Below are 27,227 nucleotides of genomic sequence, written 5' to 3'. Positions count from 1 at the left end.
GTAGGTACAGGGGGAAGGGGGTATTTGCACAAAAGAAAAGCAAGAGAAAAGTCCCAGTTAGCAGAGGCTTGACAACCATATGTCAGGAGTGCTCTGATGGTGTTTCCTGCTTGGCAGAGGGTTGGACTCGATGGCCCTTGTGGTCTATTCCAGCTGTATGATTCTATGATTCTACTTTAAATTTAACCATTACAGGTGGGGTTTTTTAAAAAAATTAATCCTGCTAATGTATTAACCTGTGTGCACTGCTTTTGTCAATATGCAATAAACGTTTCCCATTCTTTTTTATATTAAAACTGGAGGCATTTTTTCAGCTGCAATGGGCCTCCGGTGTCCTGTTAGTACCATTAGTTGGTACCATTTCTCGTACAGTTGATATTCCTTGCATAGATAGATTAGATCAGTGTTTCCCAACCGGTGTTCCGCGGCACACTAGTGTGCCGCGAGAGATTGCCTGGTGTGCCGTGGGAGGGAGGCGGGCGAGTCGGGCGGCGAGAGGCGGGGCGGCGGCGGCGAGGATCCGCGTCGAGCCGGGGGCGGCTCCGCGGTGGTGGTGCCGAGGTTTCTCTCTCCATTCTCCCCTCACACACACACATAGGAAATAACACAGGATCAGCTGACAGGACCCGGCCAATGGGGCGGCGGTGGGGCAGCGCGCGCAAAAGGGAGGAGCGCGAGACAGCGGACAAGGAGGTGGCCGGCATGTCCGGGCAGCAGCAGCAACAGCAGCAGCAACTCCCGGCGACTGCTCCTCAAGCCCCGGGCAACCCTACTCCCTCACCGGCCTCGGCCGCCCTCCTGCTCCACCGCCGCCGCCTCCCCCGCCGCCGCCGGCTACCTCGGCCCCGCCGCCGCTCCCTCCTCCGCCCGCTATCGCCGCCACCACCACAACAGCCGCCGCCGCCTCAGCTGGGCCCATGCCTGCCGGGAGCGGCGGCGGCAGCAGCAGCAGCAGCAGCGCCCCGGCGCCCTTCCCTCACGGCGGCGACCCGGCCCTGCAGTGGCGTAGCGTGGGGGGTGCAGGGGGGGCCGGCCGCACTGGGCGCAACATCTGCGGGGGGCGCACTCGCAGCTCTCTGCCCCTCCCGAGGTACTATTTCTGGGTTAGCGGAGTCTGTAACCTGAAGCGTATGTAACCCGAGGTACCACTGTACTTCCAAGTCAGCGTGCAAGGGATTGCAGGACCGGCGGACTTGGCGGTGGGGGTGGTTGCTGGAGCCTTGTCTGTCCTTTCAGCCCCGCACCCACCGCAGACCCCTTCCTATGCCACTGGTAGCTAGGCGAGGCGGGGGGCACTGGGCGCCACACCTCGGTGCCTGCAGCGTGCCTGAGCCATGCGTCTGCGGGCGAACTGCCCGCAAGCTCCGCTCTGGCCTCTGCCCACCGCCTCAGCCTCCCTACAGCTGAGGGGGAGGCTGCAGCGAGGCTCCACGCAGCGCGCCCTGCCATGGCTCGCCCCCATGGCACTCGCCCCTGGCTGCAGGACGCGCGCGCCGCCCCGGGCCCCTGAGCGGCTAGCTGCGCCGCTGCGCTGAGCGCAAGGAATACGTCCTCTCCGAGTTCGGCGTCCTCTTCGTGGGCAGCGCGAACCGCATCTCCAGCTTCGGGTGGAACTTTGGCCAGGTAGGGGGAAGCCTTTGGGCGGGGGGGGGGGCTGGAGACCGGGGTGGGGAGGGGTTAGGAGAGACGCTACCGGCCCCGTCCAGAAATGCCCAGAGCAACTGGAGCTCAGCTACACGCACACATGCGCCCTCCAAATCCCGTTTCCCACCCCTTTCTCAAAAGAAGAGAGAAAAAATGGGTCCTGGGTGTGAAACCAAAGGACCTTTCCAGCTCCTCCTCAATTCCAGGTGTGGATGGCAATGCCTCGTGTCTCCTCCCCCGCGACCAGAGCACACTTCCTAGGCTGGTTGGACGGTCCCTGGGGGTCTTCGGGTTGCCACATTTTGAAGAGCAAAAAACAGGACACATTTGTCGACTTCTGCTTTTAGCTATGGATCAGTGGCCTAGCGTGGGGGGTGCAGGGGGGGCCGGCCACACCGGGCGCAACATCTGGGGGTTAGTGTTAGGGGGCGCAAATCCACGGGTTAGGGGGCGCAAATTACTTGCATTGTCCCGGGTGCTGACAACCCACGCTACGCCACTGCGGCCCTGAACGAGCAGGAGAAGGAGCTCAAGTGACGCTGCGCGCTGACGTCACGGGGCTGTAATGGTGGTGTGCCTCGAGATTTTTTTCATCAAACAAGTGTGCCTTTGCCCAAAAAAGGTTGGGAAACACTGGATTAGATAGATGATAGATAGTTAGATTAGATTAGATTAGATTAGATAGATAGATTAGGTAGGTAGATTAGATAGATACATATATAAGAAAGGTTGGTAGATGGATAGATAGATTAGTTAGATTGATTGATTGAGTAGGTAGATAGATTCAGGCATGGCCAAACCTGGCCCTCCAGCTGTTTTGGGACTACAACTCACATTGTCCCTGACCACTGGTCCTGTTAGGTAGGGATGATGGGGGTTGGAGGGCCAAGTTGGGCCACACCTGGATTAGATGGTAGGTAGGTAGATAGATTTGATAGATAGGGTAGGTAGATAGATAGATAGATAGATAGATAGATAGATAGATAGATAAGATAGGTAGGCAAGTAGATAGATAATAAGATAAAGTCGGTAGATCGATAAGGTAGGAAGGTAGGTAGGAGGCAGCCTAGGTCAAAGTTGACCCACTTATTTAAAAGTAACCATGCTGTTATACAGTGGTACCTCTGGATGCGAACGGGATCCGTTCCGGGGCCCCGTTCGCATCCTGAAGCGAACATGCTCGGGTCACAATTTGCTGCTTCCGTAGATGCGTGTGGCATCATTTTGAGTGTCTGCACGTGCGCAAGCTGCAGAACCCGGAAGTAACGCGCTCTGTTACTTCTAGGTCGCCACGGAGCACAACCCGAAAATGCTTAACCCGCAGCTACTTCAACCTGAGGTATGACTGTATTAGTAACAAAAATCTATTATCTTAAATATTTTCAGGCGGTGACCCTGGACCCCAACTTCCTGGATGCTTACATTAATCTGGGGAACGTCTTGAAGGAGGCGCGTATATTTGACAGGTAAGCAAATAGGCATAGAGCTTATATTCTCTTTTTTATATAAATGTTTTTTATTGGTTTTGCGTATAATCACATTACGTCTTATATTCTCAGTTTAGTGGTTGCACCCATACCCAAACTAACTCCCATTGTTGCCTAGAGGGTTGATTTTATTTAAAGCAAATTGATTTAAATCCCAAATCCATAAGACTTGATTTAAATCCCCCTTTTACCGCAAGGTTCAGCCTTGCTGGCATCCTCTTAATATTGACAATCGGAGGCAGGTTTCCTTTTTGGAATCCTAACTTCAGAGTCTTTTCTACAGTTATATCAAAATGATTTGGTTCTGCTATATACAGCCCGATTGTGACGAAATGATGGTGAGTTTTAATAAGTGAACACTTTTTATTTGAACAACTTTTCTGCTGCACTTGATTGGAAGGAGAAAAGAAACATTTCCTTCATAACAATTTAAGCAATTTATTTCACTAAAACAGTAACATGGTAGCATATGTATCCATGTTGCTTAACTGATGTGCTGAAACATTTTTTCCCCAAGAAAAACTTGGACTGAGTTTTCGCACACATGAAAAACTTAAAACAAATAATTCTTCCCCGAATTATTTATTTATTTATTTATTTCTACCCTGCTCTCACTGGCCAGGGCCTGGCTCAGGGCGGCTAACACCAAATATAAATTACAATAAAATAGAATAGAAAAAAACCCCAGTTAATTAAAATACAGCTTAAAATGCAGCCTCATCAAGACTACAAAGGGAGGAAACATCAGCTATTCACCCAAGCCAGCTATCCATGCTGGTGCTACATGGGCCAGCAAAAAAGCCACGGGAAAATTTATATACCAAATCCCATATAGGGTGTCAGAGTGAGTCTAAGCATAGAGCGAGTTAAAATAATCAAGCCTGGAGGTGACCATCGCATGGATCACTGGCCAGATCAGGGCGAGAAAGGTAAGGAACCAATTCCTTAATACGGCGGAGGTGGAAAAATGCCACCTTTGCTGTGGCTGCAACCTGTGCCTCCATGGAAAGAGAGGCATCGAAGGTTACACCCAAGCTCTTGACAGAAGGCTCTGGCACTAATTGCGCCCCCACAAGAGATGGGAGTTGGCCCCCCAACCCCATGTTGTCCTGACCCAGCCAGAGGACCTCTGTCTTCGAAGGATTTAACTTCAACTGGCTCCCACGCAGCCACCCAGCCACGGCTTCCAAGCATCTGGTCAGTGTGTCTGGGGCCGAGTCCATTGACAGATAAAGTTGGGTGTCATCAGCATATTGACGACAACTCAGCCCTAAACTCCGGACAATCTGGGCAAGGGGGCGCATAAAGATATTGAAAAGCATCTGGGAAAGGATTGTGCCCTGCGGCACTCCACACAACAAGGAGTGCCGCAGCGACAACTCCCTCCCTAGCGCCACCCTCTGTCCCCGACTTGAGATAAAGGAGCACAGCCATTGTCTGACTGTGCCCTGAATCCCCACGTTGGCAAGGCGGTGGTCCAAAAGTTTGTGATCGACCATGTCGAAGGCCGCTAACAAATCTAAAAGAATCAGCAGTCCCGGCCCGCCTCGATCCTCTTAATCGTCCTCCCAAAGCATTTTATTTTTTAAAAAACAGATTTTTATCCACCCTGGTGACAATGAAACTGAACCAGTCCTTGATCTCATTTCAGAGCCGTTGCAGCCTACCTACGGGCCCTGAGCCTGAGTCCCAACCACGCTGTTGTCCACGGCAACCTGGCATGTGTGTATTACGAACAGGGGCTGATCGATCTGGCAATCGATACCTACAAGAGGGCCATTGAGCTCCAGCCCCACTTCCCTGACGCCTACTGCAACCTGGCCAACGCGCTGAAAGAGAAAGGCAGCGTAAGAAACTGGTCCCTTTTGCCTTGGGGTGGGGGGAACATCTATATAAAAGATGTTTTATAGATGGTACTTAACACCTGCCAAAATAGCTAAAATGTATAAAACAAAAAAACTGTGCTGGAGGTGCAGTAAAGAAGAAGGGACACTTATACATTTCTGGTGGGCCTGTGAAAAAAAAATACAGAAACTTTCCTATTAGGCAGTGGTGTCCAAACTTTTTTCAAAGAGGGCCAGATTTGATGAAGTGAAGGGCCATAAGGGCCGACCAAAGTTGTTTACTTTTTTTAAGGATTGAAGTTGTTGAGCTCTTTTCTTAGGGTTTAAATTGTTGAACTTTTTTTAGGATTGAAGTTGTTTAGCTTTTTCTTAGGCTTTTACCCCATGCTGAATTGGCCAGATTAACAGAGACAATTAGGGCACAACCCAGACAAGAATTCCAAAAGGAATGGGGAAAATGCAGAGAATACTTTACCAAACAGTGCCCCAAAATATACACTTGGACTTGTTTCAATTAATTTCTACAGGAGACTTTGTGGTTTAAGTCATAATTAGGAAAAATTGTAATAATCCCATACAAAAGAAATAGTATACAAGAGGTAAATAAGGCGGCCATTTAACAGAATAAAGTCTTTTATTTTTATGTTATGTTTTCTTTGTGTAAGGGGATAGGAGTTTAATTTTGATAATTAGTCAATGGTGGTGGGTCTGTTTGTATGTATGAGTTGTTGTGGACTATGTTATAAATAAAATAAAAATTAAAAAAAGAAAATGAAACCGGTCCCTTTTGCTTTCTGTATGTCAGAGGGTTTGCTGAAAAAAGCCTTCCGGATGATGGTGACCTCGAAATTGGGCTCTTTGGGGGGGGGATTTGGGGTACAGAACCTAGAAGAAGTCCTCTTTTATTTTTTCCTTTGTCATATCGTCACATACAACTTTGCTCATACCAAGCGTCGACTCCCCTCCCCCTTCCCCCGCTCCCACTCCCTGGCTTTCTTAAGCAGTCACGATCCTCTTAGCATTTCTATATCACCCTTTAAAAATTGTCCAGTAGCACCTGATGATGATGATGATAATAATAATAATAATAATAATAATAATAATAATAATAATAATAATAATAATAATAATAATAAAATTTATACCCCGCCTATCTGGCTGGGTTTCCCCAGCCACTCTTGGCGACAAAATATTAAAATACAATAGTCCGTCAAACATTAAAAGCTTCCCTAAACAGGGCTTGCTAAACTTGGCTTCTTCTTGGTATAATTTTTTGTATGCAGGTCCAATTCTTCAGATACAAAAGCTTCTACCAAGACCAAACTGAGTTGGTCTGCAATGTGCTACTGGACAATTTATATATTTTTTATATATTTCAACTGTGTTAGACCACCACAGCTGCCTACCTGAACATATATCGCCCTATTTACCTTCTTACTCTACTTAAAACAATTTACTTTAGCATTTGTAAATCACTTTCAAAAATTAGCCTCTGGTTTTTTTAATAACAGTATATTTAAAGATCTTTTTCAATTCTTTGTAAATCATATCCCAGTAGACTTTGACTTTAGTGCACATCCACCACCTATGGACGAAATTCCCTTCCTTCTCCTTGCATTTCTAGCGTGCCTTATCTTGAGTTATATATATTTTAGCAAGTTTAGTCGGCGTCAAATACCACCTATACGTCACCTTCATTAAATTTTTAATTAGTGCTGTACATTCAATAAATTGTTTTTGCCCATAATCTTTCCCACTTATCTAATTCAATGTTATGACCAAAATCTTGAGCCCATTTAATCATAACCGACTTAACTTCTTCATCCTTTGTATGCCATTCTTATACGTTTTTGGCAATGATTTTCTTTTACTATCTAGCAACTCTGTCTCTTAATTTTGATTTAGTATGACCAAAACCATTTCCCTTACTGTCTTCCTTAAATACATCTTGCAAAAGACGGTAAGTGTGCGGGAAAGAGAGTTTGAATCGGATTAGTCTGCTCTTGTATTTATGTTCCCCTAAACCAAGCATGTCCAAAGTCCACTTTGGGGGCCTTCCACCCATCTCTCCTAGATCTCAAAATGCATTGGTTTTGTCATATTTCCTGCTATCCTGCCAAAGAATTTAAATTTTCCCAATGTTCTTTTAGACCAGGCATGTCCAAAGTCCAGTTCAGGGGCCTAATCTGGCCCTCTGGTCGATTTAATCCGGCCCTCGTGGCGGTTTATTTACTAGGGCAAAACTTCCCCCCAAAAAGCTCAAGAACTTTAATCCTAAAAAAAGGTCAGCACCTCTGGGGTCAAATCCTTAAAAAAGGCTCAACAATTGTGGGGTTTTACTGTTAATATGCTTCTTCTTAATTGCATTTCACTATTAATATACTTCTTAATTGTATTTCAGTTCAACAATGACTTTGATAAAATACATCTTTTGTGACGTGCAGAAGGCTTGAGTTACCTATGAGGTGCAACAGTTACCATATAGCATATATTCAATATAAAAAACAGCAACAATTGGTTGTTGACAAAGGACAGCTGGCATATATATATAAAAGATATTAACTGATATGCATGCCATTCCAGATATAGCTATATAATCTCTACTGTTGGTAAGAGAAGAACTTTGGAGCAGGCATTTTCAAAAAAAGAGTTTTTTATGAACCGCTCTAATACCAAGTTACCGTCAGGAGCTGAGGGGCCGTATCAAACCTCAATCCAGCCATCACATCACAGAGCAGCCTTTTGGGCTCCTGTGAAAGACATACTAATATTCGTGTAAAAACTCTGTTTTGTGTTTCGAAGGTTGCCGAAGCCGAGGAATGCTACAATACAGCTCTCCGTTTATGTCCGACTCACGCGGATTCTCTTAATAACCTGGCGAACATCAAGCGAGAACAAGGGAATATCGAGGAGGCTGTCCGCCTCTACCGGAAAGCTCTTGAGGTACGTGCGTGGAGAATTACAACAATTAAATTGACATATAAGGGTTAGGCATGCGTACCCTGGACTCCTAGTCTGGGTCTTTTTAAAAATCGCCGATCAAATTTTTCTTGATCAATAACGGAAATAATGGTGAAGAAGTGAAAGTGAAGTAGCATTTTGAGGCTCGACAAAGCATGGTCCGATAAGTCCCTTTTGGAAGGAAGAGGGTCTGTCCCCCTTTTTATATTCCTAGGCCTCCTGGAATGACCAAAAATCTGCTTTTTCATCAGAAGAACAATGCAAGGTGTTAAGGAACGGTACAGAAATTGAAATAAAAGCTGGGCACATGCTGTTCTCTGTGTCGGCTGAGCTTGATCCCCTGACAGTCTTATTTTCTAACAGTATTTCCTATGCGTACGAAAAAGGCAGTTCATAGGCCCATTATTATTATTATTATTATTATTATTATTATTATTATTATCATTACCACAAATCATTCCAAACGGTGATTTATTTTGCAGCCAGCCCCTGCCACATTTGAGCATCAAAGAGGGGCTCTTTAAAATATGGCATTGGTCATTTGACAGTCTGATCTCCCAACAGTATTTCCTATGCATGCTAAAAAGGCAGTCCATAGGTTCCTCCTCCTCCTTAATTTTTGCAAGTCAATCCAAATGAGGATTTATTTCTCGCCCACAAATTTTGAGCCTCAAAGAGCAGCCTCCGTCTCTTTAGAATGCTTCTCAGGGAAACTAAGAGTGAGCTTCTTCCCCGCAGGTCTTCCCGGAGTTTGCAGCTGCGCATTCAAATTTAGCCAGTGTTTTGCAACAGCAGGGGAAGCTCCAGGAGGCCCTCATGCACTACAAGGAGGCCATCAGGTGAGCTTCCAAAGCCATGGGGAAAATAGATTGAAAGAGCTCCTCCTTACTGTATTTTAATCTTTTGCTGGAAGCCGCCCAGAGTGGCTGGGTATAAATAATAAATTATTGTTGCTGTTGTTAATAATTATTATTACTCCTCATGCGCTGGTCTGGTGCCTGTGGGAAAGCTCTCCTCTTGTGGATAAAGCACTTTCTCTTTTTCTTTTAGGTTTTTTTATTTTTTATTTTTATTTTTATTTTATTTTTTGTCCCTTGAAGGACAGCCAAATTTAAATAACAATTCGACACACAGCTGCGAGGCATTTGCGAGCTTTTTTGCGGAGAAGGTCCTGTTGCTCCGCCATGACCTCCCTGCCAATTTGGATACAATAAAGGAACTGGAGGCCCCTCGACTGTCCTCGGGTCCAGTATTGGACCACTTTGACTGGATATCCCCAGCCGATGTGGACAGACTCCTCCGAGCTGGAAAGCCCACCACCTGTCCTCTTGACCCGTGCCCGTCCTGGCTGATTAGAGCGTGCCCAGACGAGGTGCGGGCCCCCCTGGGGGATATCATCAATTTGTCCCTTGGCACTGGGATATTCCCAGGGGAACTGAAGGAGGCAGTGGTGTGTCTGCTCTTAAAGAAAACATCATTAGATCCTTTAGATCTATCCAATTACCGCCCGGTTTCGAATCTTCCATTCCTGGGTAAGGTGATTGAGAGAGCGGTTGCTGAACAGCTTGGTAGGTTTCTGGATGAAACATCTGCTCTCGATCCATTCCAGTCCGGCTTCCGCGCTGGTCATGGGACCGAGACGGCTCTGGTCGCCCTAACAGATGATCTCCGCAGGCAGCTGGATCGAGGCGGGTCGGGGCTGCTGATTCTTCTAGACCTGTCAGCAGCCTTCGACATGGTCGATCACGAACTTCTGGACCACCGCCTTGCCGACGTGGGGATCCAGGGCACAGTCCTTCAATGGCTGCGCTCGTTTCTCTCCGGTCGGGGACAGAGGGTGGCGCTTGGGGGGGAAATTGTCATCGCGCCACTCCTTGGTGTGTGGAGTGCCTCAGAGTGCGATACTCTCCCCGATGCTTTTTAACATCTTTATGCGCCCCCTCGCCCAGCTTGTCCGGAGTTTTTGGCTGGGTTGCCATCAGTATGCCGATGACACCCAACTCTATCTGTTGATGGATGGCCATCCTTACTCGGCCCCAGATACACTGACCAGATGTCTGGAAGCTGTGGCTGGATGGTTACGTGGGAGCCGGTTGAAGTTAAATCCTTCGAAGACAGAGGTCCTCTGGCTGGGACGGAGCGATATGGGATTGAGGGGGCAACTCCCATCTCTTGCGGGGGTGCAATTAGTGCCAGCATCGTCCGTTAAGAGTTTGGGTGTAATCTTCGACACCTCCCTTTCCATGGAGGCGCAGATTACAGCTATAACAAAGGCGGCATTTTTTCATCTCCGCCAAGCTAAGCAGTTGGCTCCTTATCTCTCTCACCCTGACCTAGCCACTGTGATCCACGCGACGGTCACCTCCAGACTGGATTATTGTAACTCGCTCTACGTGGGGCTGCCCTTGAGACTGACCCAGAAACTCCAGCGGGTGCAGAATGCCGCGGCGAGACTCCTTACGGGGTCTTTGCTGCGAGATCATATCCATCCGGTGCTGTACCAGCTGCACTGGCTCCCGGTGGAGTACAGGATCAGGTTTAAGGTGCTGGTTTTAACCTTTAAAGCCCTATACGGCCTAGGACCCTCGTACCTATGGGACTGCCTCTCCTGGTATGTCCCACAGAGAAATTTACGGTCTGCAAATAAAAACACCCTAAAGATCCCAGGTCACAGAGAGGTTAGGTTGGCCTCAACTAGAGCCAGGGCCTTCTCGGCTGCGGCTCCAATCTGGTGGAACGCTCTGTCACAAGAGACTAGGGCCCTGTGGGACCTGACATCCTTCCGTAGGGCCTGCAAGACAGAGCTGTTCCACCAGGCCTTTGGTCAGGGCGCAGACTGACTCCCTCCTCTGGCAACCTGCACAGAATTTTGCTTGATGGTTGCCATTAATTTGATTTTAATTTGATTTAATTAATTTTATAATGAATGTTTTAAAATGTTGGACTATTTTGATTGTTGTTAGCCGCCCTGAGCCCGGCTTCGGCTGGGGAGGGCAGGATATAAATAATTTTATTATTATTATTATTATTATTATTATTATTATTATTATTATTATTATTATTATTCAGTTTTTTTATTTTATCATTTTATTTCCATACACTCCAAACATTTTCAATATATACAATACTGGGATTATACAAACCCCTTGGACTCTCCCCCACCCCCCACCCCCCGTTTCCATATTTTGCCATCTTTTCTTGCATGTAATTACAATGATTCGTTCTATTCCATTTCCTTATTTGCTACTTTGGCTTCATCAATGTTATATCAATCCTGCCTGTGGAAAACCATCTAATTCGATTTTAATTTGATCCCGATTTGTTTTTAGGAGGTAATTTAATTATTGTTTGATTTTATACTAATGTTATATATTTGATGTTAGCTGCCCTAAGACCGGTTTCGGCCAGGGAGGGCGGGATACAATTATTATTATTATTATTATTATTATTATTATTATTATTATTATTATTATTATTATTTCTAAATATGTATCTTTAAGGTATTCAATAAATTTTTCCCATTCTTGTTTAATTTTTTTATATATATAAATAGTTTTTATTAAGTTTTAGCATTTTATATTCAACACAAACATCATTCTTGCAGACAGCATAGATGAATCCCAATCTCCCCCAGCTTCCCTCTTCTGGTTTTTTAAATATTTACTTCTCCTGCCTATCTCATTCTCCCTTAATTTTGCCATCTTTGAACTAACGATGGTTATATCCTTAAGGTTTTTGCACCATGCTTTTTCACATTTCATCTTCATTATTTTCCCCATTTTGTCCTTTTAACTTTTTTCTTTGCTTAAATTTCCTATCATCTTGATGTCTGATCTTCACAGTCATTTTGATAATCCACTCTTCTTTTGTTGGGACCTTCTCTTCCTTCCACATCCGGGCTAAGAACATTCTGGCATAAATAGAATACACTGTCTTTTTAGGTCTCTTGGTATTTCTTCACCCGTTAAACCTATTAGAAAGGCTTCTGGTTTTTACACAAATGTTCTCTCCCCCCCCCCCAGTTAATTATACAGTGGTACCTTGGTTCTCAAACTGAATGTGTTCCAAAACCAAGGTGCACTTTCCCATAGAAAGTCATGCAAAACGGATTAATCCGTACCAGACTTTGAAAAACAATCCCTAAAACAGCCATTTAACATGAATTTTACTATCTAACGAGACCACTGATCCCTAAAATGAAAGCAGTCATCCATGTACTGTACTCTAAAATAAATACAACAGTCTTGTAAATGATAAAAATGAAAATTATTTTTTTTTCCTCACCTGCACTGATGATAGTCATTGTTCGGATGGGGACCGGGGCTTCTATCCGTTTCTGCAATCACACAATCAATCAATCAATCAATCAATCAATCAATCAGTAACTAAACTGGGATCCGCACAGTCGCAAAAACAAATGAACCAAAAAAGCCTCCGAAACAAAAACACCACATAAATTGCAAAAACCAAAGCACCAAACTTAATCTGTTCCCGAAGTCTGTTTGATTGGTGCAGGCGCCCCAGAAAGAATAGCTGACAGCCAAATTTGATGTTTGGCTTCCGAAAAACGCCTGGAAACTGGAACACTTTTTCTGGGTTTTCGGCATTTGGGAACCAAAGCGTTTGAGTAGTAGTAATAATAATAATAATAATAATTTGTTTTTGTTTGTATCCCACCCTCGCCGGCCAAGGCTGGGCTCAGAGCAGCTAACATCATAAAAACAACACAACGAGCCTAAAAGCAGACATCAAGTAATTCAAATAAAAATTAATTCAGACAAGTTAAAATCCGGGCAGGTGGCAATTATTAGGGTGGAATTGAGAGTGATTAATAATTGCCAGAATTGAGGAGCATGGAATTTCCCAAAAGGAAAGTGCTGCTTGTCCGTATGAAGAGGATGCCACAATGCTGAACCTTTCTGTATAAAAAACCTTCTGTATAAAGAAACCTGTATAAAAAACATTTGAGAACCAAGGTCTCACTGTCTCACATGACCACTAGGGTGGTTCATAAAAAACACTTTTTTGAAGATGCCTGCTCCCAAGGTCTTATCTTACTACACTAGGGATTATATAGCTATATCTGAAATTTTGTGCATATCAGTTAATATCTCAACCCTCCATGAAAATAGCTGTTTTCTTGGACGTTTTCCTATTTTGTGAAGGCTTTGGAGAAGGCATTTTTAAAAAAAGTTTTTTTAATGAACTGCCCTAAAGACCACCGTATAGGATAGAAAGAGCCTTCTTGACCCTTACATTTCCAGCGTAACTTCAGAGTATTTTTGTACCAAAATGGCACTTTTTCTCTCCCCCTCCATGTCAGAATCAGCCCCACTTTTGCAGACGCCTATTCCAACATGGGGAACACCTTGAAGGAAATGCAAGACGTCCAGGGAGCTCTGCAATGCTACACAAGAGCAATCCAGATAAATCCTGCGTTTGCCGATGCCCACAGCAACCTCGCTTCCATCCATAAGGTAAGCTTTGTGTCTCTGCTAAATCTATTTTTTAAAAAAAAAAACTGGGGGGGGGGCAGCAGGGGAATCTTAGTTTTTACAAAAGGAAAACAACTGGCAAAAGCCGTCCCAAACCGAGATGGGGCACAAAAAGAAAAAGGGGAGAATTGGAATTTATGCTGGAAGTCTGAGGAGGCAGAGGGCACGCCGATACGTTTATGGTGGGGCTACAGAAACGTTAAAAAATTCATGAGGAAATAAAAAAGATGATCAGAATTAATTTAGAGGGGAAAACCAGAGGCATATTTACTGAGTATAAGAGGTAAAGAAATACCACAAGATGGGAAGATATTATTCTTATACGCGACAGCTGCAGCAAGGCTACTCCTTGCACAAAACTGGAACAGGAAATATATACCCACAAAGGATGACTGGATAAAGAAACTAATTGAATTTATAGAACTGGCAAGGTCAAGTGCAGTAATAAGGTACCAATCAAACTGGAAAATAAAAATATAATGGAAATGGTTTGAAGATTATGTGTTCAAGTACTGCTCAAAAACTAACATGTTGATATGTTTGGTTTAATGTTTGTAAATCTGGTTTATAATAATAATAAATAGTAAGTTAAAAGAGTTAAGAAATATAAATTTAGATAAAAATTGCAATGTGAATGTGAGTGAAGGAAGTCACGTGGGTATTTGGGTAAATGCTGAGTTGTGTATAGGGTTAGATGTGGGGAATCCATATATGTAATGTATAGTGTTGAAAATGTACGGCAACTAGCATGTAAAATGAAATCAAAAATAAATAAATAAATAGGGGGGAAATAAAAATGGCAATGTGAAATATTATATAGGAGGGTGAGGGGCGGTGGAGGGAAGCCACAAGGGTGGTTTTAATGTCTGAAATTTTGGGTGGTAGGGTAATACGAATTTTGTTTTGTGTCTATGTGTTTGTTTGTAAATAATTTTTTTAAAAGGAAAATGAAAAAATTGCTATTTTTACTTTGAAATAAAAATGGGGGGGGGAGGTCTTATACGGGTGATTGGGTGGGTGAATGGCTCATTTTCTTAAATTTGAGCCCCCCCAAATAGAGGGTGGCTTATATAGACGGAAAGTATGGTGGAGTTCCACACCCAAAAATCTCATTGTGACTTCCAATCACCCCTACGTCACATTTCCGATGGCGCCCTTTTGCTCGTCTCTCCTAGATCTCAAAATGCATTGGTTTTGTCATATTTCCTGCTGTCCTTTGTCAATCCACACCTGCCAAAGAATTTAAATTTTCCCAACATTTTTTTTTAGACCACACATGTCCAGCGTGTGGCCGGGGAGCGTAACCTGGTTTACTTACTGGGGCAACCCCCCCCCCAAATGCTCAACAACTTCAATCCTAAAAAGAGCTCAACAACCTTGGGGTTAAATCCTAAAACAGCTCAACAAATTTGCCCCGCCCTCATGTCAAATCTGGCCCTCTTTGGGAAAATTTGGGCACCCCTGTAAATTTAGACAATACAGTCCTATCTCGGGTTAAATATGCTTCAGGATGAATATTTTTGGGTTGCGCTCCGCAGTGACCCAGAAGTAACGGAGCACGTTACTTGCGGGTTTCGCCGCATGCACAGACCCTCAAAATGATGTCATGCGCAGAAGCGGCGAATTGCGACGTGCAGATGCGGGTTGCATTCGCTTCAGGATGCGAACGGGGCTCCGGAACGGATCCCATTCACATCCAGAGGTACCACTGTACTCTGCAAGTGTCCTGTTCTCTATGAAATGTTTCTTCCAAAACCTCTCGTAGTTCTGCCTGTATTATAATCTTGCTAATTCTGCGTATTTTAGCCTTTTTGCTAGCTACGCCAACTTAGTAGGGATGGGATTCTCCTTTCCATCCTTTGTCTGTTAAGATTCTCGCTGCGGCTATTGTAGACACTGTGACTTGCCATTGTTTTATAACCATTTATTGTAACATTTATTCTATGATCAATTACAATAATCATTCATTGTAATATTCATTTATTGTACGATTAATTACAATTTATTGTAATTGTTAAGAGTAGGTTTCTATTGAATTTTTACATGCTGATACTCAATATTATTCTATAGCATGGGGAGGCAAACTACGGCCCCATGGCCTTCTCAATCTAGCCGGGAGTCGGCATGTTTTGACACGAGTATAATGTGTCCTTTTATTTAAAATGCACCTCTGGGTTATTTGTGGGACATAGGAATGCGTTCCTTTTCCCCCCTCCCCAAAATCTAGTCTGGCCCCCACAAGGTCTAAGGGACAGTGGACGGCCCCCTGCTGAAAAAGTTTGCCGACCCCTGTTCTATTCCAATGATTGTTGAATGTTACTTTATAAGTCTACCAGGTGTGGATCATCGTGCCTTCTGTCTGTTCTTCATCTTTGGTTTTGATGGTTGAGAAAAAAAGCTAGTGGCAATTGCTGAAATATCCCTCCCTTTCTAGGATTCCGGAAACATCCCAGAGGCAATTGCTTCGTATTGCACCGCCTTGAAACTGAAGCCGGATTTTCCTGACGCTTACTGCAACCTGGCGCACTGTTTGCAGGTGAGGCAGAGTTTTAAGGGCCAACACTCCCAGGGTTTCCGGCATTTGGGAACCGAGGCGTTTGAGTCCCAAGGTACCACGGTAATGGTAAAAGCGTCACCTAATTCAGGAATTGTCCAATGTCACTTTAGAGACCAACTCAGTTTGTTCTGTGTCTAAGCTTTCATGTGCAGGCAGACTTATTCAGATACACTGAAGCGGAAGTCCCCACACCCTGATATTTAGAGGGAGGGTGGGGCGGGGTATTTCTCTGAACGGTAGTAGGACTCAATCGGTATGGTCAACCTGTGGACGACTGTGTCTCATTACATATCCTAAAACTATTTCAGGTCATCTGCGTACCATCCCTTGTTTTTTCAGTCATTCACAGTTGCCAGCAGGTGGACCATACCCATTGACTCCTACTTGTTGTAAATAAAAATATGCCCTTTTCCCTTATGGGGTATCCAAGAGCCCATATAGAGTCCTTACATAGGTTCCCTATTGGTAGGAGAAAATAACAGAGGCCAACCAGAGAATATTGAGAAGCAAAGCAGCTAGTAAGCTTGATCTTTATTGATCTGTTGCAACAGGGTACCCCCCTCACACGCAGGAGAGGAAGAGGACCCAGAACAATGGCCTGCGAGGCCTTATAAAGACTTTTGAAATTCCCCTTCTCTAGATCAGGACCACCCCCAGAAACATTATGCATACATCACAGAAGGGGTGTAACCTAAGACCACCCCTCAGATACATCCCACCTACATCACAGAAATTTAAATGTTGTTTTTCTCTTCTCCTTGTTTATCTCCTGTCTAGCAGGTTACTTGATTGGATTTTCTGGGGAGCCTGGCCATTCCTTTGTAATGCTAAAATACTTATTTCCTGGGCCAGGTCACAGGCTCACACCTTATTCAAACACAGATTAAAGGAAGAGACAATGGGGAGGCTTTTCCATTTTTAACCTTGCAGAGAAAGGATTTGGTCAGTTTAGGAATCAAAATGGTTCCAGGTCGGCCTTCTTGTACTGATCTATGTATGTGCAGTTATGAACATTACTATATATCTAAAACCATAAAATTCCTATCACAATATTCCCCCCTTTGGGGCTAGAATTTTTCTTAAAAATTTTTGCCCCACAAATAATAACATCGGATGTTGTAAATGGATGTGTTTGTATAAATATATCATAAAAATAACACATGTTGCGTTTTGCTACTAAATTACTTGTGGCATTTTAACACCTTGGGAGAGACCATTTACTCAATAGTGTTCTATGCTTTACACCTAGCAGGAAGGTAAGGTCCACTAATGACTGAAAAGTGCAGTTTGCTTCCCCCCCCCCGCCATTTTTGTTTTCTCAGGTGTCAAGGTAGCTCTTCTGTGGTCTCACACTGACATAGTGCTACAGCAACACATCCCTTCTGTTGAATCCCCTCAGGGCTTTCATTTAACCATGTCGCCTGGCATTCACCATAGCTGGCACAGGTTTTGGGCATCTCGTGAGGGAGAGGTCTTCGCCTTGGCCTTTAGCTATGGGATTTTATTATAGGCTGTGGTCTCGCACTCGCACAATGGGAAGTTGCTCACTTGCACTTAAAGGACCAAAAAGCTAATTGCAGCCTGGATACACTTGCCCAATTCAAACTGAGTCCAATTTGAATTTATCTTGCCCCATGGTTCTCAACTCTTCAAACCAATCTGTTAAAGAAAACCATTCTTAACAAGGGCAGTTGTCCAAATAAGTCAATTTAAGTCTATAAGAAATCATTCCTGCTAAACCAAAGCATATCCACCCTCATGTTTCTTAGAAGCTTCTCCTTGGTTTAGCACATTTTTTAAAATGGGTAGGGAAGGTCGGCATAGTGCCAGGTGGGACAACGAATTGTGGATATCTAAACATTGGACTACACAATAGTGTGAGCTATTAGAAAGTATAAAATGCATGAGAATTCTCCATTGGTGTGTAAGCAATAAGACATTAAACATAAAAACAGTTACACACAATATTCCCCCCTTTGTGGAAATTACACTGTCAGACACATTTCAACATTCTTACATAATAAGACATAATACAAAACAAAATAATTCAATATCTGTTGCATATCTTGACACAATTGTGATCTTTTACGTATGAATGAATGAATGAATGAATGAATAGTTTATTACGGTCATAGACCAGAAGAAAAGAAAAACATAAAAGGCAGCAATAGTTTACAAGGGAGTGATGGTGTCAATTAAAAGTTGTAAATTTATACATAAAAACAATACACATACACACACACACACACACACACACACACACACACATATACATACTCATATGTGCACTACAGTATATGTATGGGCTTAAAAAAGGGGGGGGCTTATCCAGGGGTCAGATCTTTTACTTTTTTACAGCTAATGCCCTCCGCTTGATCGCGGCCGCAGAAAACTTGGCCACTTTCAGTGTTACTTCTGGGTTTTTATCTCCTAGTAGGATTTTCAGCCGCTGAGATTCAGATCGACCTGGAAATTTCTGAACGATAGGGGAGATAAACAGTAACCTGATATCCCCGTAAAGCTCGCAGTGTAACAGCACATGTGAAGCCGTTTCCACCTCCTTCAGACCACATGGGCAAACTCGTTCAGCATAGGGTGTGCCCTCGTATCTGCCCTTTAGTAAGGCAGATGGCAATACATCAAATCTGGTAAGGGTAAACGCCCGCCTATATTTTGCGATTTGTAGGTCCAGCAAATATGGGGTTAGATTAAACCCTTTTCCATAATCTTGGATAGCTGGATATTTATCTATCTTGCTCATATGGTCCTGAAGCTCTACATCTCCTATTCGCTGGCTCACCATCATTTTAGCCTTTTCAAAGCCTGAGGCTATGAGTTCTTGTGAGGAAAGCCCCAGGCCCCTCAATTTTTCATAAAGCGACAATCTCCATTTAGACTGGAATGGGTCTAGTAGAGTCAATGGAGCCACTCCCACTGGGAAAAATATGAGTTTTAGCCAGAAGTGAATCTTCAAGATCCATATCCTGGCATTAATAGGGAGTTGGCCAACCTCCAGCCTAATGGCAGTGTTAGAGACACAGGTAGGTAACCCTAGTAGGGAACGATAAAATTTAGTTTGTACAGATTCCAGGGACTTGAGTTTTTGACAATTAAATATCTGGGTGCCATACATCAATTGTGGAAGTATTTTTGCAACAAAGACCTGGGAGGCAGCAGGGACATATTGACCTCCTTTTCTGTAAAAGAATCTTATAATAGCTCTGGAAGATCTTTGCGCATTTACAATGGAATTCTTAATCTGATGGCACCAGGATCCCTTCTCATCAAAAATTATTCCAAGATATCTAAAAGATGTTACTTGCTCAATAGGTTGGTTATTAATTTTCCATTTATGTCGGAGTTTTCTCTTGGAGAACACCATAATTTTTGATTTAGTGTAATTTACTATTAGGTGTTCAGCTTCGCAATACTCTGTAAGAGCTCGTAAAAGCTTTCTTAGACCCACACAAGAGAAGGAAATAAGTGCCACATCATCCGCGTACAAAAGGATCGGGATTGGTGTATTATTTAGATTTGGGGAATGAGTGCTTGCTTCCTCCATCTTTCCAACTAAGGAGTTTATATAGAAGTTAAAAAGAATAGGAGCAAGAACACAGCCTTGCTTGACACCATGGGAACTTTGGATTTCCTTTGATAGGTTCCCATAACGGTCGCATCTAACACGGATCCGAGTGTTTTCATGTAGTCTACGGATAAGAAGCAAAAGACGTCTATCGATGTTTGTGACATTTAGTTTTTCCCAAAGTCTGTGCCGGGGTATCGAGTCGAAGGCTGATTTAAAATCTATAAAGGCTACATAGAGAGAGCCTCCTTTCTTTGAGGTGTATTTCTCCACTAGATGTTGCAATACCAATCCTTGGTCTAGAGTTGATCTATGTGCCCTGAAACCAGCCTGGGCTTCCTTTAGGATGTGCTCCTGTTCCAGCCAGTCCGCAAACTTTTCACGTAAGTGAGTTGCATAAAGTTTGCTGATGATGCTTAAGAGACTGATTGGTCTGTAATTGGCTGGATCAAGTTTACAGCCTTTCTTGAATATGGGAACGATGATTGCCAATCCCCAGTCCTCTGGTATTATTGCTGTTTGATCTATGCTGGTGAAAAGGGTGGCAAGGACTGGGGCCCACCAGTCAATATTGGCTTTGAGAAGTTCAGGAGAGATGTTATCTGCTCCCGGGGCTTTTCTGTGTTTGAGTGCCTGAATAAGCCTCCTAATCTCCGCGACCGACACCGGAGGCCACTCATCACCTGCCGCACACTGTATTAGTGGCTGAGTCAAAGGCAGAGCTGAATATGAAGATTGGAAAAATGCCTCCCAAGTCCCTGCAGGTATAGTATACTCCACTTCTGAGGAAGTAGGTCGCACTCCATTTGCTACCAGTCTCCAGAAGGTGGCCGAATCTCTCTCTCTGGATGCATCTATTAGGCGTTTCCATTCTCTTTTCTGTGCCAGGAGTTTTTTGTTTTTGATCAAAATTTTATAATTCCGTTTATCTTCAAACCAGCCCGTGGGGAGTTGGGGTAAATTGGCAGATCTATAATTCTTGTATTTTTTCAATAAATTTAGCTTCATATCCTGACATTCTTGATCAAACCAGGGTTTGGAGTTTTTATATACTGAGGATTGCCTACTTGGCCTGTTCCTTTTTTCCTTCAGGGGATCTTGAAGGAGTAGAATTAACTCCTGAAATAAATTTATCTTTAATTCATGGCTTGAGGAAGTTATAAGGTTTTCTCTCTTAATGAGGAATTCCTTTGAGCATAGCCTACTTGAAATTCCCTTATGCAGTTCATCTGTCCATCTAATGCGCGAATATCTGAGCTCCAAAGCTGTAGGGCTCGAATGCTCGATTTTTTCAGCGCAGGATAAATCCTTTCCCGCATCTACGAGTGCACTTAATGGCAGATGATCACTGTCTAAGCACTCCTCCACTTTACATTCCAGAACTTTGTTTTGAAGATCATACGACACAATTATATAATCAATTGTGGAGGCGCCATTGTTAGATATAAATGTGAATTCTCCGACCTTCTCCCCCTCTGTACGGCCATTTAATATAACCAGGTCCAACTTATTGACCAAGTGTAGTAGGCATAAGCCGGCATAATTGCAGCCTTTATCCTTTGAGATTCTAGCTGGTATTGGATGGGTTTCCTCAATAATGGGGACTGTTTCGTGGAAATGGGCAAACAAAGCCTCATCAGATTGTCCAGTTCTGGCATTTAGGTCGCCTGCCACCACTACAGAGGCATCAGGAAATTGGTTTAGTAGTTTGTCAAGATACTGTTCTAACTGAACCCAAGTATTTCTTATCAATCTTTTCTCTCTTTGTGGGGGTAGGTATACATTAATCAGCAGCCAGCTGTGGGTTCTCCACTGTACTTGCACAGCTGTGGCCAGGTGGTCTAGTGGGTCTAGTTTTTTAAATGTGGCCCTTAGCCTTGTTGAGATTAAAGTAACTAACCCACCTTTAACTCGCCCCCCTCTAGTACTTAAAAGACCTGGGAGGGAGAACGCAGAAAAACCATTTAACTCCACTTCACTTGTGCTCCAGGTCTCCTGAAGAAACGCAATGTCATGTCTCTGGATATATTTAGCAAAAGATTGGTCAGAGACCCTCTTTTGCCAACCTGCAATATTCCAAGTTAGCAAGGCAAGGTTGCACGTTGTCTTGCCAAAAATTGATCTTAGTCAATTTGCCTTTGAAAGATTTTTTGGGCCTATCTTTTTATCTGTTGGTTGGATTTCATTCATTTTGGCAATGTCCATAGATGTATTATCGCCCAGGTACTCAATGGAATCAGTTGAAGGGTGCAGCGTGCTAACGTTAGTGATCAGTACTCCTTTTTTTGGCGAATCTACCTTGAGGTGTTCTGTTTGACTGATACCAAGTTCATCCTCATCCAGGTATCTCATGCTGGTCCAAGAGCGCGTTGTGGTTGTCATAGGGATGGTTTCCTTCTTAGATGGTAGGTTGTTGCTATCCCTTACGCACTGTGTTAAATCTGTTGTTTTCAGGTTTATCTCTGCAGCTGCAGAGGTAATATAAGGGTAGTCTTTCGTGGTTGCCATAGGGATGGTTTCCTTCTTAGATGGTAGATTGTTGCTGTCCCTTACGCACTGTGTTAGATCTGTTGTTAACAGGTTTATCTCCGCAATTGTAGAGGTATTATAAAAGTAATCTTTCATGAGGTCTGTCTTGGCTTTTACAGAGAGGTTCTCTTTCTTCAATTGGTCCGTTGCCGGTTCTTTCTCTCTTACTTTTTCCTGAGCATTCATCTCTGTTAACTTATTTCTAAGGGTCTCCAATCTTCTCAAGATCTCAGATTGGGCAAAGAAAGGCAACAATCCAAACTGGTTTATTAATGCCTTTTCTTCTGGGTAGAAGTTATCCATCCCCTCATTAGGCAATCTCATCTCCTGTCTTGGTTTCAAAGGCCCTTGCTCAGTATGTTCCAGTTTGTCTTTTGAGTGTCCTCTCTCCTCCTTTGGTTTACAAGTAAATCTTATCTCAGCTGTCGTAAACTCATCAGGGAACAATTTCAAACATGTGCTGTTTTCGAAGAATCTTGTTACCGTTATCCTTTTCTTTGACAGCAGATGTCTTGATCTATATATATATTTAGCCAAGTTTTTATCTTTGAAGGAGGCAATCACTCGCAGAGAATATCCATTGTAGAATATGAAATCTACTGAGGTAATGTCATTTAATTTTATCTTCCCTGGTAGCATATCATCTAAAATATTCACAAAATGCACCGAGCGTTCTTCCTGTGTAAGGAAGCCCTTTGGCTTCGGGTAGTTAAGAAAAGCTAACTTCCTATCTGCCAACATCAGTTTCCATCCTTTATCCTGGGGCAAGTCTTGCCCTGCTACTGGCTCATCTTGAAATCTGCCATAATCAATAGTATGGGGTGAGTCTTCTTTAATATTTATGGATCCTTGGGGTTTCAGCATAGGGCACCCGGGTAGTGATTCCGTTTCCTCACTTGTTTTATTAGGCAGCAATGATGTTTCTTTCAAAGACTTCAGCTGGATCTTTTTTCCTGGATCCACACTGTTGTTCTCTCTGCTGCCATGTGTAGCAGGTTTATTAGAGTTTGTTTTTGATTTTGTTGGAATCAGCTTATATAGTCTTTTCCAGCATACTTTGCATGCACGTCGGTTTGTAACAGATTTCCTTGCAGTTTTTATGTTCTTACTTTTCTTTTTAGTTTCAGCTTTCTTCTTATGGGATCTCTTACTAATGCCTCGCTTCTTTTGATTTACTTCGATAGGAAATTCAGTTTTAGGGACAGATACATACAGCCCTATGTCCTTTCCTTGGTGTAAATGATTTTCCGCTGCTGATCCTTGTGTGCACTTGCTGGTTGCTGGTTGCTTTGTATATTCTGGCTCTTGAGGAGTGGTTTGTAGATCAACACCATGAGGTTCTGAGCCTTTAGTTTGGAGGGGATAATTTTCCACTAATGTCAGGAGCAGCCCATTTGTTATTGTTAAGTATTTTTTCATAGCTGCCAGATCCAGATTTATAGAGAGCAGCCAGTCTTGAGGATAGCAGTCATTATTTTCCGTCTGGGAGCCCATAGATGAAGTCTGGGGTTTCTGGGAGTTTCGGGTTTCTTCCTGTAACTCTGTAGATAATATCTCAGCCAAGACTATTTCATGGGCCAGGCTCATCGTATTTCTATTTTGGTTGTTATTCTCTGTGTCCTGTATTCCTCTAGAGCAGGTTGAGTGATCTTGAGCAGCAGAGGGAAAAAGAAGAGCCTCATCCTGCTTCAACTCAGCCATCTCAGCCATCTTTTGCTCATTTCCATTTCCATTTCCATTCTCGTTGTCCCTTGTGTGTAAAAAGTATTGCGTGATTTTACTCTGTTTCTCATAGCACTCCTGGAACAATGGACTTGTCACTATCCCCAGGTCCCTACATTTCTTTCTAGTAAGTACCATTTGTAAATCTTTGTCCACCCAGCTATGGGCTAAAGTCCAAAATGAGGCAAGATTTGGGATAGCTGTTTATGATTTGTAATTTGATAGCTTATAGTTCAGAGCGTAGCACGGAGTTGGCAATAAATCAGCTGTCACCCGTTTTCCTTATTGTCGGCATCGCGGGGAGCAAACCCTCCGGACATCAAACCCTCCGGACATCAAGATAACAAGGTAGCAAAGGAGCTCTTTTTTTAAAAGCAACAGGCTAAAAAGACTATTAACCTACTTAAAAACTCTGGAGGAGTTAAAATATATTATAAAGGGAGTTTCAAAGGTTGGCTCAATGTCGAGCCTGTTTAAAAAGCAGATTTAGAACTTGCCTCAGATAACCTCCAGAACTCTGCAGCTACTTCTCCTTGGTTTAGCACATTTTTTAAAATGGGTAGGGAAGGTCGGCATAGTGCCAGGTGGGACAACGAATTGTGGATATCTAAACATTGGACTACACAATAGTGTGAGCTATTAGAAAGTATAAAATGCATGAGAATTCTCCATTGGTGTGTAAGCAATAAGACATTAAACATAAAAACAGTTACACACAATATTCCCCCCTTTGTGGAAATTACACTGTCAGACACATTTCAACATTCTTACATAATAAGACATAATACAAAACAAAATAATTCAATATCTGTTGCATATCTTGACACAATTGTGATCTTTTACGTATGTATCTTTTGAATCCTGGAGCAGAGGCTTGAGGTTCAAGTGAAAAAATGTCCTTGCAATTCAACTCCTCCCCCCTTTGTCAGTTCAACCCCTCCCCCCTTTGTCAGCCCCACTCCCCCCTCAGTCTATAGCCTTTGAAAGAGATAACTGTGGGCACTTTGAAAACTCTGGTGTTGCAGGTCTTGTGAGTTGAGGGGTTGTTGCTGCTTTTCATCATTGCACATCTGTAGAAGTGATATCCTGTAAGGGGGCAGGGTTTTGGGGAGACTTAAACACACAGTTAGACAAGGAAGGGGGAAAAGGCAAAAGGGATGTCCTTGAGTTTTCCGTGGGAAGCTGCAGATAAATAAAAATCTTAGCACATTAAGCATTTTATTTATTTCAATATTATTATCACATTTCCACATAATTACTGTTATTATCTGCTAAGTTTGTTTGCTTTCCTTCACTTAATTTTTGTTGTTGTTGTTCTTTTCATATTATAAAATAAAAATTACTCCACATGTATAGAAAGAGAACTGTAAAAAATACAAAGGTTAAAAAATAAAAAGAAAGCAAAAAATTAGATTACCAGTTAGATGAAAATGGACTTGACACAAAGACATCAGATTCAGAAAATAACTATTATTAAATAGTACAAAGATATTATCAAAACCACACAGATTACTACTGGACTGGGGGAAAAAGGGAAAACAATGGGGAAAACTTAAAATTCACCATGTGCTATCCAATAAAAGGACTTCATGAAACTGACTTTCAACATGTGATGAACATGTCCCCAAAGTAAAACACACACACACAAATGACCTATGAGGAACCAAAAATAAATAAATGCTAAGACACACAATTAATAAGCAACCTGAAGTAACCTGAAGTAATCTGTTTTGGCATTCTAACATCACAAATGAAAATAAAAGTGTTTCTTGATGTGACATCAGCTGTAATGTTAATAGCGGAATATTGGGAAATGAGTTAATACCAATAAAAATGAATGGCAATTTAAAGTTGTGCAGGTACCTTGCACTAGCCAAAATGACAGAATTAGTAAGAAATGCTCAAACAATGTTTGGTTGTGCTTCGATTAACTTCATAGACATCATGGAGAAACTGATTAAATAAATGAAAACAGATTATTTGTAACTTAAAGTGTCAAAGGCACAAAGAGATGGAAGTTACTAATACAGCAGGGATTCAGACTTGTTTCACAGAACAGAAAGAAAGTTGCTGTTTGGCTTTAAGGGAAGAAAGACAAAAAGAAAAACAAATGCAATTACTTTTTATAGAGTATTTAAATCACTGTTTGCATCCCCTCATTATCATTTGTGCTGTGGGAGAAAAGAAAGGACACTCTGTTGAAAGGGAAAATTATTTCATGTGAGAGGTCTGTCAGGAAATGCTGTTCCTAAAATGCATAGGCATATACACACCTGTTGAAAGGGAAAATTATTTCATGTGAGAGGTCTGTCAGGAAATGCTGTTCCTAAAATGCATAGGCATACACACACACACACACACACACTGTTATAAAATCTACTCAAGAGAGGAACTCACAGTGGGAGTGCTTTGATATTACCTGTGAAAAGAATTTGACATGTCCAGTACTTAACTCTTTTGTATTAAGTAGCCCCTGGAGCAAAACACATTAAGGGTGATTTCCCTCAATGGCTATTTGGAAAGGTTTCTCCCTGCAGCACACTGCTCTCCAAACCTTCTCTCTCCCCCCTCCAATCTCTCTCTCTCTCTCTCTCTCTCTCTTTTTTTTTTTTAAGCTGATCTAGCCTCTGTGCATGTGCAGAGTTCATGCCTCAGCAAACCTTTTATACCATTGAAAATGTTGCATCTTTTGGCTCAATTAGAATAAGGAAGGGAAAGGTAAGGAGTAGATTTTAAAAATATGGTTAGATTTTAAAACAAAAAAGAGAAACTCAGCAATTCAAGTATTCACCATTCAGCCCAAGCAAAGGAGTGCTTCCTTTATGTACAGGAAAGGGCTAATATCCCTCTGGCCATTCGCGGAACAATCAACCGCTCTCTTATTTATGAGTAAAAATGGCCAGAGAGTTAGAATTCATAGGATTATTTTATTTTATTTTTTTAACATTCTCAGTCATGGTCAAGGCTAATTCTACTTAACTATATGAATTTTTATGTGCTTAAACTTTGAGTAGACTTTTAAGTCTGATTTTTGTAAATAATAGACAAAATGATAAACACTAATCACTTAAATGCCTGATATCACCAGTTCTGCTTCAAACATCACGAGCAAATCTGGGCTGAATTTCAACACATCAGTTACAAATTGGGAAAGTTGAAAGGGACCTGGGGTCATCTAGTCCAACCCTAAAATACAGGGTTCATAGCAAGATTTGTACTACCAGAAACACACACATTCACCTCTCACCTTTAAAAACAAAGAGCAAATCTGGGCTGGATTTCAACTCATCAGCCACAAATTGGGAAAGTTGAAAGGGACCTGGGGTCATCTAGTCCAACCCTAAAATACAGGGTTCATAGCAAGATTTGTACTACCAGAGAGACACACACATACTTATGTACACA

The 27,227-nt window shown here is 42.7% G+C and overlaps 1 protein-coding gene across 1 annotated transcript; it reads left to right on the top strand.

Annotated features, from left to right (window-relative positions):
* Window positions 1-2,985: 2,985 nt before the first annotated feature.
* Window positions 2,986-21,570, top strand: LOC308578191 (uncharacterized protein; the record flags this gene model as incomplete). Its single annotated transcript, XM_081178443.1, has 7 exons — window positions 2,986-3,110; window positions 4,783-4,978; window positions 7,778-7,918; window positions 8,675-8,775; window positions 13,260-13,413; window positions 15,866-15,967; window positions 21,562-21,570. The coding sequence occupies 7 exons, from the start codon at window positions 2,986-2,988 to the stop codon at window positions 21,568-21,570; spliced, it is 828 nt and encodes a 275-aa protein (XP_081034569.1).
* Window positions 21,571-27,227: the final 5,657 nt, after the last annotated feature.

Source organism: Podarcis bocagei (assembly GCF_964188305.1).
Source record: "Podarcis bocagei genome assembly, chromosome: W".
Lineage (NCBI taxonomy): Eukaryota > Metazoa > Chordata > Lepidosauria > Squamata > Lacertidae > Podarcis > Podarcis bocagei.
Note: the sequence above shows the minus strand (reverse complement) of the source record. Positions and strands in the feature narration are given on the sequence as shown.